We start from the raw sequence: 13,817 nt of genomic DNA, 5'->3' as shown, positions 1-13,817 counted from the left end.
CAGCATTCCAATATATTTGTTTGAAGTCTTTGATGAGTATGGGCTCCTTTTACAAAGCTAAAATAGAGCATTTGTCTCGCTGGCCTGCACATGGTACACATACCCTTAGGGATACACGGCCTGGCCGCTAATTCCCGCCCATCCATAGAGACCGCCGACGCCAGGGATCCCCCGTTCCTGCCCACCCCCACCAATCTCTGCCTGCTTGCCCCCGAAGCCGAAACCACTTGCACATTCAGTCTTCAGCACACTTGCACATTCAGTCTTCAGCAGCACTCTTTGCATGGATGGCGGACAAAGCGATTCACATGCAGCACGTAAGTAGCTGACTCAGAAACCTTCTCTCCAATGTCAGAGTTGACGTCGGAGGGAAGGCTTGTGGGTCAGCCATGTGCAGCGTGTGAAGAGCAAGTGTGGCTCGAACAAGAACTGGGTCGGCTTCAGGAGGGGGGGATGGGCAGGCAGGAAGGGAGGAATCCCTGGCAGCGGCAGTGGGCGGGCAGCTACTTACATGCAGGGAGGGGGAGGGGTCATGAACTCAACACAAATGGAAGGGAGGGGGCATAAATATGGGACACAGAAGAGAGGGAGGAAGGGCACACTACTTGGGACATAAGAGGGAGGGAATAGAAAGGGAGAATTGTTGGGTATGAGTGTGTGAGTGAGAATGAGAAGGAAAGATGGTGGCACATGGGGAAAGGAAGAAAGAGGAAAATTGGTCATAGAGAGAGGAGAGTGAGATGCATGGTGGAGAGAAGGATGAGTGGGAGAAATGTTGGATATGGTGGTGGAATGGGAACAAAGGGACAGAATGAAGGGGATTGCAAGGGGAAGAATGTTGGACATAGTGATAGAGGGAGAGATATGGCATTGTGCTGGAGAGGGGCGATAGAAGGAGAAATGGGCATGGGGATGGATAGTGGTGAAAAATGCTGCACATGATCTAGGGCAGTGTATCGCAAACTGTGTGCCGCAGGAAGAGAGGCTCTAGTGCCTGTGTCAGCTGACTTCTCCTACTGTCGCGTAAGCCAGGACTGACTTTTTTTGGTTGCGTATCTGCTGGGCGTATCTGACGGGACTCCTGCCTTCTTCTCTTTGCACCCCCGGACCAGAAGCGGCAGCTCTGTGTGTTTTTAACTTCACCACACAGCTGCCGCTAGTAGTAGTTTAGCCACGGTTTCATCAGGCAGCCTCGGAGCCTTTGCTAGGCCAGCCTGCATCGCATCATCGAAGCAGGCTGGCCTAGTAAAGGCCCCTAGGCTGCCTGATGAAACCACAGCTAAACCACTGTTAGCGGCAGCTGTGTGGCAAAGTTAAAAGCACACAATGAGTTGCCGCTAGGAGAGGTATTGCTAGACAGGGAAGGAGAGAAGTGAGAAGGGGTACTGCTGGATGGAAGAGGAGGGAAGAGTGGAGTTTGGGAGGTCTCTGTTTGGGGGTATTCAGTGGATATCTGTTAGACTTCCCTGCTGGCACGCCCTACTGGCATTTCAGGGCCTGTCTGGAGGGCCTCTGTGCATGTGTGGATGTCAGCATGATGTCATCACGGCGACGTCCGCACACTTCTGGGTGCCTCAAGCCGTGGCTACTACCTTTAGTGTGCCCCGGCTCGAGAAAGTTTGAGAGACACTGATCTAGGGGATGAGAGAGGGAGATATGTTGGATGTGACAGTAGAGGGAGTGGGAGAGATGCACCCTGGATTCCTCTCTCTCTTTCCCCATTCCCTGTACACAGGGGGAGAGGATCATAGAATGGTGAGATGAAGACAGGGAGATGGACAAAGGGGAAATACTAGAAAGGGATGAATAGGAGACATAGAGAAGGAAGAAGCTGAACATGGGGAATATATACACCGTTACTTTCCCAGTTTTGAATCTCTGGATCAGGGGTGTCAAGGTCCTTCCTCGAGGGCCACAATCCAGTCAGGTTTTCACCAATGAATATGCATGAGATCTATTAGCATACAATGAAAGCAGTGCATGCAAGTAGATCTCATGCATATTCATTGGGGAAATCCTGTAAACCCGACTGGATTGCGGCCCTTGAGGAGGGACTTTGATACCCCTGCTCTGGATGATCATTGTGAGTAAAAAAAAAAAAAAAAAGCACTAACAGAATAAACCAATAAAACATACTAACCAATGTTGCAAGTGAAAGTTACATAACATTGGATTTTAAAAAACATTAAAAAAAAAAACCCAGGAAAGCCACTTTAAAAAGTACTAAGACTCCTCAGAGCCAATTAGAAGACCATAAGTACTTGAAATTTCTCAAAGGTAAAATGCACATGTATTTTCTCTTTGACAACTGCCTAGAAAAAACATACCTCAGCTAATTACTCCAGTTTTTCCTGCAGATATCTGTTCACTTTCAAATTATCCCTCTCCTTTACATAGCCGCTCTAGCCGCTGCAGAACAGCTCTGATGCTCATAGAATTCCTATGAGCATCCAAGCTGTTACCGCCATGGCCAGCGCTAAAAACTCTAGCATGGCTTTGTAAAGGTATGTGCATAATTTTGAAAATGCAAAATCTACATGTTTTGTAGATTTCTCTGTCCTAGCCCTACCCCCCGGAATAAATGCAGATAAACACGTGTGTGCTATTATAGTGAGAATGAGCAATTCTCTGACACCTGAATTATTTTTATTTAGTTCAAACCTTTTCCTTAGTAGTTAAAGATGAGTTTAATTCAGATACAGTAAGAACTTCCCTATCACCAGTGGGTTTAGGATTTACATTCATACCTGAAGCAATGGAGTGTGAAATGACTTGCCCAAGATCACAAGGAGGGCTTAGTGCAGGGATCTCAAAGTCCCTCCTTGAGGGCCGAAATCCAGTCGGGTTTTTAGGATTTCCCCCAATGAATATGCATAGAAAGCAGTGCATGCACATAGATCTCATGCATATTCATTGGGGAAATCCTATAAACCCGACTGGATTGCGGCCCTCAAGGAGGGACTTTGAGACCCTTGGCTTAGTGGGATTTGAATTCTGTTTCTGCTGGTTTATAGCCTCTCACTCTAACCACTAGGCTACTCCTTCATTCTACTGTGTGCATTTATATGAATAACTGACTTTTCAAAATTGCCCTCTAGAAGATTTTACAGATTACCTGAGAAAATGCATTGCTTTCTCTTGTTCTTCTTTCATCTTTGCTAGTAGAGGGTTTTCTCCATTAAAAATTGATCTCTCATTTTCAAGTTCTTCTAGTTTACCTATAAGTTCCTTTTCATCTTTTAATATGAAACAGAAATACAAAAAAAGAATATTATTTGTATAAGTACTGTAAAGATTATTCTTAGTGAAAGAAAAATAAAATGTAACAATGTCAATGGGAATATCCTTGAGGACTGAGTTGAAAACCCCTGGTCTAAAGTGAACTATCCGGTAAAATCTCATTGGTTCACAACACCAATACTGGAATGATCTGACTTATTGACTATTTGGAGAGTACAGTGTGTGTAGACTAACTGCCTACAGCCTCTCAGCATTTGTCAGTCCCAGTCCTGGTCCCAAACCAAATACATTTTTTAAGTGAGTAGTTCAGCCATCTCTGGGCATAAACCATGGCTGCCCCCTATACGCAACTCCCCATAAAGGCATGTCTTATGCAATTTATAGTACATATGTAGCAACCAATATAAAAATATGACTTGTCATACAGCAGGAGTGTCAAAGTCCCCCAATGAATATGCATGAGATCTATTTGCATGCATTGCTTTCAATGTATGCTAATAGATCTCATGCATATTAATTGGGGAAATCCTGAAAACCCAATTGGATTGCGGCCCTCAAGGAGGGACTTTGACATCCCTGTCATACAGCAATGAAAAAATTCTTCTGATTTGCAGTTAAACTACATATCCCATAAAACCACTAGAACATGAAATAGAGCTGTAAGAATAATCTTTATAAATATTCTTGGGTGAAATTTTTTATTGCTTTTTTTATTATTTAATTACTATTATTAAAGGAGTGGCTTGTCTCAGGAGATGGAGCCATACACCCTATTTAGGGCTTATTTGATGTAAAAACTTTCATCTGCTCCCAGTCAAGCTTTTGAAAATCAGCAATGGCTCCTTATCCAGCAGTAATCAGCAGTGTATATGAAGTGCTGAAGAAATAAGCCAGCAAGATAAGTACCGCTTTATCAAACTAACATTGCAAGTAATCTTGCATTTGCACTGTCTGCCGATCTCAAGTTTGAAATATCTGAATTGTGTTGAAGATTTGAAATGAAGGGTGTGTCAGTATAGTGATTTACAGGCAGCACAAGGCAATATCCCTGTCTGTCTTTTTAGAAAAAACTGCTTTTTGTAAATTTGTTTAATAAAGGAAAAGTATTTAAATAAGTTAGAACAGTGTAGTTAGGAGGGGGTTGGATGCCTATGATGTCAGCAGGAGCAGATGTAACTAGGAGCAGACGAAAGTTTTTACATCAAATAAGCCCTAAATAGGGTGTATGGCTCAATATTCTGAGGCAAGCCACTCCTTTAATAATAGTAATTAATTAAATTATAAAAAACAATAAAAAAATTATACCCAAGAATATTTATAAAGATTATTCTTACAGCTCTATCTCATGTTCTAGTGGTTTTATAGGATATGGTGTCATACAGCAATACATATACCAGAGATATAGTTTTGTTGATTCTTACCCACTACATCTTCACTTAATTTTTTATCTTGGCTCATCTCTTTTATGTCTACTTTTTTCAAAGCAGGGAAAAGACTGGCTACAAGATCACAAGTTGATGGTTGTTGCAGATCATTATTAATGTTGGCATTTGGGTTACCACTTCTTTTCTTAGGACCCTTCTGTTTCCTAAAAGATTTTGAGATACAAAAGGGAGATTTCCGAAGAGAAGAAAAAGTCTTGCTCACTGTCGACTTATCAATGCCATTACTAGATCCACTGTTACTTGTGCTGAAGGAGTGATCCTGCTGTTCTGACAATCCCAGAGCATCAAGCTTCTTAATTAGGGACTTTCTATGTGTTTGTTTTGGTATCACGTCCTCTGCTCCACTGGGATCATCATTAGCATAGTCTGCATCAGAAAGATCCAAATTTGTAGCAATATGGCCTCTTTTCGAAGGAACATCCCAAGTGGGCCATTGGTAACAGTGAGATTTGGGATCATCTTCACTGTCTGATGATGAACTGCCTGTATCACTATAATTTTGCTTTATGCCCCAGCTGTTGATGCCATTTCCACTCCCTTGCAATTTTCTTTCATAATCAATAGATTGTTTGCTCTTTTCCTTGTCAGTGTTATCAGATGATTTGGCAATAACTTGAACTATTTTATCATTTATTTTCTTAAAACCAGCTCCCTTATTGCAATCTGCCACCACCTTTTCCTTTGTAAGGCCTGCACTTACATCCTCTAGTTTTGCATGGTTTTCTTCTAGTTTATGAAGCCCAGAGCTTTCTTGTAATCTCTTCATCATCTGTTTGAAATGACTGTTTCCAGATGGATCTGGGTCATCTTTGACACCAAGTGTAGGTATAGTGAGGCTCTTACTCTCTGCTGATATAGAGTCCGTGATGAATGAGTTTACTGTAGAATTAGTAAACTGAGCATTATGTGTATCTGTTACATATAGACTAGTTTCATATTTTTGATCAGAATGCTTATACTGATGTTCAGTTCTGTTTAAATGAGATGGTGAAGCAGCATTTGGTCTCAAAATTAATCCGATATCTTTCTCAGAGTTTAGCTCAAGGTCATCTTTACCGTTGCCAATCTGAGAATTTATTTCACTGTTAAAGAGAGGAGAAGTTTTATTCTCCTCCTTTGTGGCTCGATGTGCAGGGGTGCTAGATTGTTGAACTAAAAAAGGATGCTTATTGAGCTGAAATTTTCCTGTACCATATAAGCTAGGCAAAGAGAGACGACGCTGACAATCAACACTTTTGCTCCTGGACAGGTGTGCTGAGGACTCTCTTCCATGATCTTTGAGATGGTTATCTTTATTTTTTTCAAATCTAAAGATTCCTTCTCTGCGTTTCAAGAATGACCTACAAATAGCTGCCTTGCCTTCAACGGAGTCCTACAAAAAAAACCAACACATTAAGATAAGTCAACCACTAATAAATGTAAGTCATTAATAACTACAGTCTAGCATGGTTGTTTTCCATATGATGTGATGTATCTGTATAAGACTAATTATTAATTAAAATTTGTGTCTCTGATAAACAGGGAAATTTAATAAAGCAGTTGCCACACGGAAAGCCTGTTTTGTAGGCAAAGTGCTTTTATAAAATTGTATAACTGCATCAGCATGTAAGATGTAAGTGGCAGCTAAGAATCGCACATCGGCGTCAATTCTCTAACCGGCGCCATGTTATAGGCACCAGTTAGAAAATCACATTGCCATCAGCTGATTGTGGCAAGGGAATCTCCCTGCCACGATCAGCTGAGCAGCAGTGACTGGGACCCTGCCCACCATGAATGTCTGCGGCAGGAGGGATGACCAACCTTTCCTGACGCCACCCCTGAACCCCCCCAGATTGTCCACAGCAATAAGGATGCCCAATCTCTCTTGTCACCACCCCTGACCCCCCCCCCTCAAAGTCCCCCAGCAGGAAGGATGCCCACTCCCTCCTGCTGGAACCCCCAAAACAAACTCCTCCAACTGCGATAGGCAGGAGGATGCCCACTCCCTCCTGCCAACAGGCACCTCCTCAAACCCTTGACCCCCCCAATCATTTATACCCCTGAACACCCAATCTCGACAACCCCTCAGACCCCAACCGCCCCACCTTACCTTTTGTAGTAAGGCCGGCCTGAGGGATGCCTACTCTCTCTGGCTGGCAGGCCTGCCTCTTCACAATGGCGAGCCTTCCCCTTCCTGGTGCATCCTGGGACGCACCAGGGAAGTGTCTAAGGCCCTGATAAGAGGGGCCTTAGGCATCTCGGCCAACCAGAGTCTTAGGCCTCATTCTCAGTGCATTCTGGGATGCACTGAGAGTAGCCTAAGACTCCGATTAGCTAGATAACTATGGCCATTCCCATCCTAGGATGCACCAGGAAGGGGAAGGCCAGCCATTGTGATGATGCAGGTCTGCCGACCACATGGATCAGAGTCTTAGGCAACTCCCAGTGCATCCCAGAATGCACTGGGAAGGAGGCCTAAGCCTCTGGTTGGCTCAGGCACCTAAGGCCCCTCCTATGGGCTAATCAGGGAGATTTCCTTGCCACGATTAGCTTAGCGGCTGCGTCTATTGCAGCCTTAGGGAGATGCCTAGAGCCACTTAAGCTTCCGGGCAAAAACACGCCCACACCCAGCCTTGGGCAAGCTTAAGTTAGAGAATGACATGTCACAAAATTTATCACCGTCCCCGTCGATAACCATGGGAAACCATCTCCATGTCATTCTTTAAGGAAAGAGGGAAGAATCAGAGTATGAATGGGCACAACCACCGACCCTCAAGTCTTGCATTGAAGAATTCTGTTGTAAAAAGACTGAGGTTGAGATAGACATTAAAGAATGGCACGGGATTGTTTCCCGCGGGGATGGCAACGTTGATGAATTTTGTTACTGTGCCATTCTCTAGCTTAAGTGTTCTGACGTGTCTCCTTGACCCGTGACAGATGCCTACAGTGTAGGCGGCCTGCCTCGGGGTGGTTTTTTTTTTTTTTTTTTTTTAAGAAGTATGCTAATTGAAACTCAGTAGTAATACAACAAAACAAAAAAAGCTCAACAAAATACAAAGATAAAAGGCTTGTATACAGCAAACAAAGAACTTGGAAACAAAATACTTGGAATGCGCTACCGGAGGAAGTGATCAGGCAGAGTACGGTACAAGGATTCAAACAGGGATTGGACGGATTCCTGAGGGATAGGGGGATCGTGGGATACTGAGAGAGGTGCTGAGATGTAATACAGGTATAGAAAGCTAACCAGGGGTCGCGGCCTGCTCTGGTCGTGCATGTGCAAGACCGGAGGGTTAGGACTTCGATGGGAAGATAGAACTCAATGGGAAACCAAGGTGGCAAGGGGGCCCCTTCTGGTGACTCAGACAGGCCGTGACCTGTTCGGGCCGCCGCGGGAGCGGACTGCCGGGCAGGATGGACCTATGGTCTGACCCGGCGGAGGCACTGCTTATGTTCTTATGTTCTTAACTACCAAAGAGTAAGAACAAACAAAAGCAAATGCCAACTTCCAATATTTATACAATATTTTTCAAGTAATTGAAATAAACTCAACCCTCTCCCCCCCAAGCTATATAAACCCCAAATGAAAGGGAACAGCACACCAGTAGAAGAAAGAAAAAAGTGATCAAGACCAAATAGAAAATAGTTCAACCAGAATTATTAAGAACAAGCTAAGAAAAGGAGTCCAAATTGCCTTCCATTTGACATACGTGCGCTGATTAAGGGAAATAAGTCGCTCCATTTCACAGTCATAATGAACTTGGAGAATCCAGTCAGGAATTGAAGGAGTAATCTGACATTTCCAATATTTAGCCAAGTTCATACATGCAATTCAACAAGCCTGACGAAGCAGCATAAATTGAGGCTTAGTATGTCCAGGTGATGAAGAAGCAAAGAGAAATATAGCCAGATGCCCAGCCACCTTTGGATTCTGTACTGAGCGCCAGCAAGCTTGTGTTTTACAGCAAGTCTACCACAAATTACCCATAGTACCAGGGACAGAACATCCCCTCCAACAGGTAGAGGACACAGAAGGAAACATGTGATGTAACCGCACAAGATGTGAGATACCATCTATAAATCAATTTAATAACATTTTTCTTGAAAGCCACTGCCACAGAGGACTTCAACAAGTCCCGTTCGATCACTGTCCATGCTTTATCACCTAAAACCACCCCCAATTCCTGTTCCCAATTACCCCTATGTAAGGTATACACAGGGGAAGAAGAGACCAAATAACGATACAGACAACAGCAGGTCTGGATTAACTAATAGGCCCAGGACCCGAAATAGTCAGGGGGGCCCGCTGAAGGACGACTTACCATGCCATTTTTTTTTCAGAAGACAACACCTGGACCAATCAGGCCTTAGACTTAGTGGGGATGGGCGGACCCGCTATGCCTAAGGCCTGATTGGTCCAGGCTTCTAGAGCATGGGCCAGTCAGGCCTTAGGCTTCAAGGGATGGGCCGGGAAGGGGCGGGCCCGCCTCATTTCGACGAGGCAGGCCTGCCGGTTGGATGGTACCAAGACACGTCTGGCCAGCCAACAATTAAAGGTTAGTTTGGGGGGGGAAGTTAGTTAGAGGGGAAGTTAGGGGTGGTCATTGGTGGCTGTTAGCGCAGGGGGAGGGCTGTTAGCGCGGGGGGGGCGTCCGGAGGGGGGGGCGTCTTCCGGCAGGAGGGATTGGGCACCCTCCTGCCAGTGATCGGTAGTGTCGGGGGGGTATCTTCCGGCAGAAGGGATTGGGCACCCTCATGCGGGTCATCGATAGTGTCGGGGGGGGGGCATCTTCCGGCAGGAGGGATTGGTCACCCTCCTGACAGTGATCGGTAGTGTCGGGGGAAGGGGAGGGTGGCGTTCCGGCAGGAGGGGTTAGGCACCCTCCTGCCGGCAATCGGACAGGCGGCCACTATACTTATTGAGTCAGGGAGATCCCTTGCCGCGATAAGTGTAGTGGCTGCGTCTACTCTAACCCAATTCTGTAACCGGCATCTGTAACATGGATGCCGGTTACAGAATCGGGGTTAATGTAGGCCCGATTCTGTATTGGTCGCCCCTCCTGGACCATCCTATACAGAATCTGTGCCTTAGTGTGCGCAAAATCAGTTAGCGTACCTTAATAAAAGGACCTCTAATAAAAAATTTGGCCTGCGACTTAGCCTTTTTTTTCAGATTTCGGCCCCTTATGTGATTGAGTTTGACACCCCTGATGTAGAGTGAGGCAGTTAATAATAATAATAATAACTTTATTTTTGTATACCGCAATTCCACAAGCAGTTCAGAGTGGTTTACAGAGGAAGAGACTGTACACAGATAGCGATGTTACAGAGAAAAATTTCTAATTACATTGGTAAGCCGGGAGTAGCTAGGTCTATCCTGAAGTGTTTCAGAGAAGTTACAAGGCAGGAAGGAGTCAGAAGAATTTGTCAAAGAGATAGGTTTTAATCGATTTCCTGAAGGATTGGTAGGAGGGTGAGTTAGAAATGAGGGTGGTTAGACATTTATACCATTTGCCTGCTTGAAATGACAGTGTTCTGTCAAGGAATCTCTTGTAGATACAGCCTTTCGGGGAGGGGAAGGCGAACAGATAGGCATTACGTGTGAAAGTGGTGCCTGAAAGTTCAAAATGATGCGATAGGTAGATTGGGGATAGACCGGTTATGGTTTTGAAGCAGAGGCAGGCAAACTTGAAGATGACCCTTGCCTCCATCGGCAGCCAGTGTAGTTTTCTGTAGAAGAACTAAGACCCCTTTTACCTACCCCCACTCAAAGGCACCCAGCGCAAGAAGATATTTGACAGTCTGCTGGCGACGCATGCAGCGAAACTGGACCACACTATCTCCAACCTGCTGATAACAACAAACGACTACAAATATTTTTGCAAAGAAATCAAAACCCACCTATTCATAAAATTTATACAGATGGCTTAACCCCAATTGGATCCCCCTCAACTCAACTCCCCCCTCCTCCCCCCCTCACCAGTTCCCTTCTCTTTAGCCTCAAGCATGTCAACTGCTTCCCTAATATACTGGATCTGCACTATTTCCTATTTGTACAGCATCTTGTAGCTCTTGAAATATACAGCTCCATTATTCTTGTAACTTCTCCTGGAAATGACCAGAATTCTCTCTGTAATTATCCTGGAAATGTCCAGTTGTCTCTTTTGTAATCCGCCCAGAACTGCAAGGTTGAGGCGGAATAGAAATCAGTAATGTAATGTAATGTAATGTACGGGCTTACATGATCGGATTTTTTGAGACCATAGATGAGATGGATGGCTGTATTCTGAATGATTCTCAGTCGTTTGGTGATTTTCTTGAAGGAACCCAAGTATATGATATTGCAATAATCTAAGGTGCTTAAGATTAGAGACTGAACCAGCAAATGAAAGGAGAGGAAGTCAAAATAGTATTTGATGGTACGAAGTTTTCAGAGGGTGCCAAAGCATTTTTTAACTTGAGCGTTAGTATGGTCTTCAAATGACAGGCATCGGTCTAGAATGACTCCAAGGATTTTGATGGTAGGGTTGATTGGGTAAGTTAACCCGTTTAATTTCAAGGAGATGTTCGTTAGTTTGTGGTTGGGACTTGCTAGGAAAAGCTTGGTTTTTTCTGAGTTCAGTTTTAGTTTGAATTGAGTGGTCCATTGTTCTACCCTAGTGAGGATAGATGAGGTGAATTGTTCTGTCTCTTGAGACAGTGAGGTTATGGGAATGATGATTCTAATGTCATCCGCATATATGTATGATTTCAATTTTAAATCAGATAACATATGTCCCAGTGGTGCCATGTAGACATTGAATAGAGAAGGGGAGACAGGGGAGCCCTGTGGGACTCCGCAGGGGTTACACCAGGAATGGGAAAAGGCTCCTTCGCTGTGGACCTGGTAATTGCGGTTTTTTAAGAAGCCTGTAAACCAGGTTAGGACCTGTCCAGAGATGCCAATAGAATCGAGGCATCTGAGCAGAATGTCATGGTCGAAAAGGTTAAAAGCACTGCTCAGGTCAAACTGAAGTACCAGTGCGCTTTTTTCCAGGGAAAACAGATGGAGGAGGTAGTCTGTCAGTGAGGCTAAGACTGTTTCCGTGCTATAATTTGTGCGAAATCCTGATTGAGAGTCGTGTAGAATGTTGAACTTTTCTAGGTATGTCATGAGATCAAGGTTAACTAGGCCTTCCATTAGTTTGAGGAAAAGAGGTATGTTGGCAATGGGTCTGTAGTTGGCAATCGAGGTGACTGGCTCCTTGGAGTTTTTGATAATAGGAGATATGAGAATGTGACCGAGTTCCAATGGGAAGTAGCTGGTGGACAAGCAAAGTGTAACCCAGTTGAAAAGTTCAGCTTTAAATGGGAGGGGGGCTGTTTTCATAATAGTTGGTGGGCAGTTGTCCAGTAAGCAGTTGGATTTAGCATATTTAGAGTAGAGCTTGAGGAATTGCTTCCAGTTTGGGTTTTCAAAATGATTCCAGGTCATGTCTACAGTTGAGCTTTCATTTCCTGGAACAGGTAGATTGATAGATAGGTCTATGTTTGTAGCTGTAAGGGACGTTTTCAGATTACGAATTTTTGAAGTGAAGTAGTCGGCTAGGATAGAAGCAGAGGGTGTGAGGTCTGTCAAAGAACGTTTATGTAGCTCAATATCAAATAACGAATTGACAATTCTGAAGAGTTCTTTGCTATTCAGCGAAGGAGAGTTAATTGATTGGGAATAATGTTTACAGCGCTTTTCTTTAATTATTCATTTGTATTCTTTGACTTTTAGTCGCCAGGTGAATCTATCCTGTTCTTTTCCTGATTTACACCATACTCTTTCCAGTTTACGTACTTCTCGTTTTTGTGCCAGTATTTCGGCATCGTACCAGCAGGCTGTTACACGGTATCTTTTTTTGCAAACTTTCAATGGTACAATGTCATTTAGAACCTGATTGCTGAAATTTTTCCATCCTAGGATGAAGTTTGGATCGGAGTCAGGGATGGATGTTAAGGGATAGTGTGACCAAAATTCTTCCGGGTTTAGTTGTCCTCTTGTCCAGATCATTTTCTCTCTGTGATTGAATCTTGATTTTCCTTTGGGTGGTTTCTTGGTCCAGTGTAATTCAAAATTACAAAGGAGGTGGTCTGACCAGGGGGTGTTAGTCCAGGTTTCACTTATAAAACTTATGCTGGGGGTAGTTGGAGCATTGGTGAGAGATATGATTAAGTCTAGGTGTTGACCTTTCCTGTGGGTTTATGTCGGAGGTGGTTTGGAAAAGACTAGAGCTGTAAGGAAAGAGAGTAGATCTGCTACGTTGGAATTCTCTTCCTGCTCGAGGTATAAATTAACATCACCGGCTAGTAGATTGTAAGCGCCGGCTACCGAGTTGGTAAGGAGGAATTCGTAGAGATCTTCTTTTGCTAGGCGATGTAAACTTATTTATTAATATAGACTTATATTTTGGATAGTATTACTGCTTTACAATATATTTGAACGCTTTTATATACGTATTGAAAGGGTTCAGAGTTAATGTCCTGAGTAAAAAGGTGGGAAGGGAAGGAAGGGGGATTTGTTCAGAGATGTTTGGGGGTTGCATAGAAGAAAAACTGTATGCTAATCTTTGTTTTGAATTTAAAAAAAGAAATATAAGTGGAAATAAAGAAGTAAATAAGAAAACAGATAAATGGGGGCGGTGTGTGAGCGGGGCAGGCCCAGGGGGGCCCAGTGTACTTGTGTGCCTAGGGGCCTTCGAAGAATTAATCCTGCCCTGGACAAGAGATAAGACCCTTAGTGCTAAGAGAGGTAGCACACAAATCCTCCAAAAAAGAAGACTCCCTCAGGACGATACTACGGATCCTAGATTGTAAGAGAAAATGCTTGAGTTGAGTATAGGCATAAACATTATGATGTGGAAAGTGGTAAATATTCTGTAAAGAGGAGAAAGAAAGAAATTTCCCATCAACAAAAAGATTCCCCCATGTAGATAATCCAGCTGCAGACCAACAAGAAAAAACTCCACTATGCATCCCTGGTGGAAACAAGGGATTAGAAACAATAGGAGAATGGCGAGACAAATTCGAAGTCACCGGAGAACAAATAGAATCCTAAAAAAAAATTGTAAAAGAAATAGAGGGAGGTAGAGAAGAAGGAAGAGAACGAAGCTTAGGAGGAAGCCACAT

General features: G+C 43.9%; 1 protein-coding gene across 5 annotated transcripts in view; it reads right to left on the bottom strand.

Annotated features, from left to right (window-relative positions):
• Positions 1-13,817, bottom strand: part of LOC117358015 (centromere protein J-like) — a 324,580-nt gene that overhangs the window by 209,914 nt on the left and 100,849 nt on the right. For all 5 annotated transcript variants that reach the window (XM_033939403.1, XM_033939405.1, XM_033939406.1 and 2 more), the window contains exons 7-8: positions 4,662-6,057; positions 3,116-3,236 (exon numbers count right to left, since the gene is read on the bottom strand). In XM_033939403.1, the coding sequence (XP_033795294.1) occupies positions 3,116-3,236; positions 4,662-6,057 (1,517 nt within the window). The remainder of the gene's footprint in view (positions 1-3,115; positions 3,237-4,661; positions 6,058-13,817) is intronic.

The sequence above is a fragment of the Geotrypetes seraphini genome, chromosome 3 (genome assembly GCF_902459505.1).
Source record: "Geotrypetes seraphini chromosome 3, aGeoSer1.1, whole genome shotgun sequence".
In the NCBI taxonomy this organism is placed as follows: Eukaryota; Metazoa; Chordata; class Amphibia; order Gymnophiona; family Dermophiidae; genus Geotrypetes; species Geotrypetes seraphini.
This window is presented reverse-complemented; position numbering and strand designations above follow the sequence as displayed.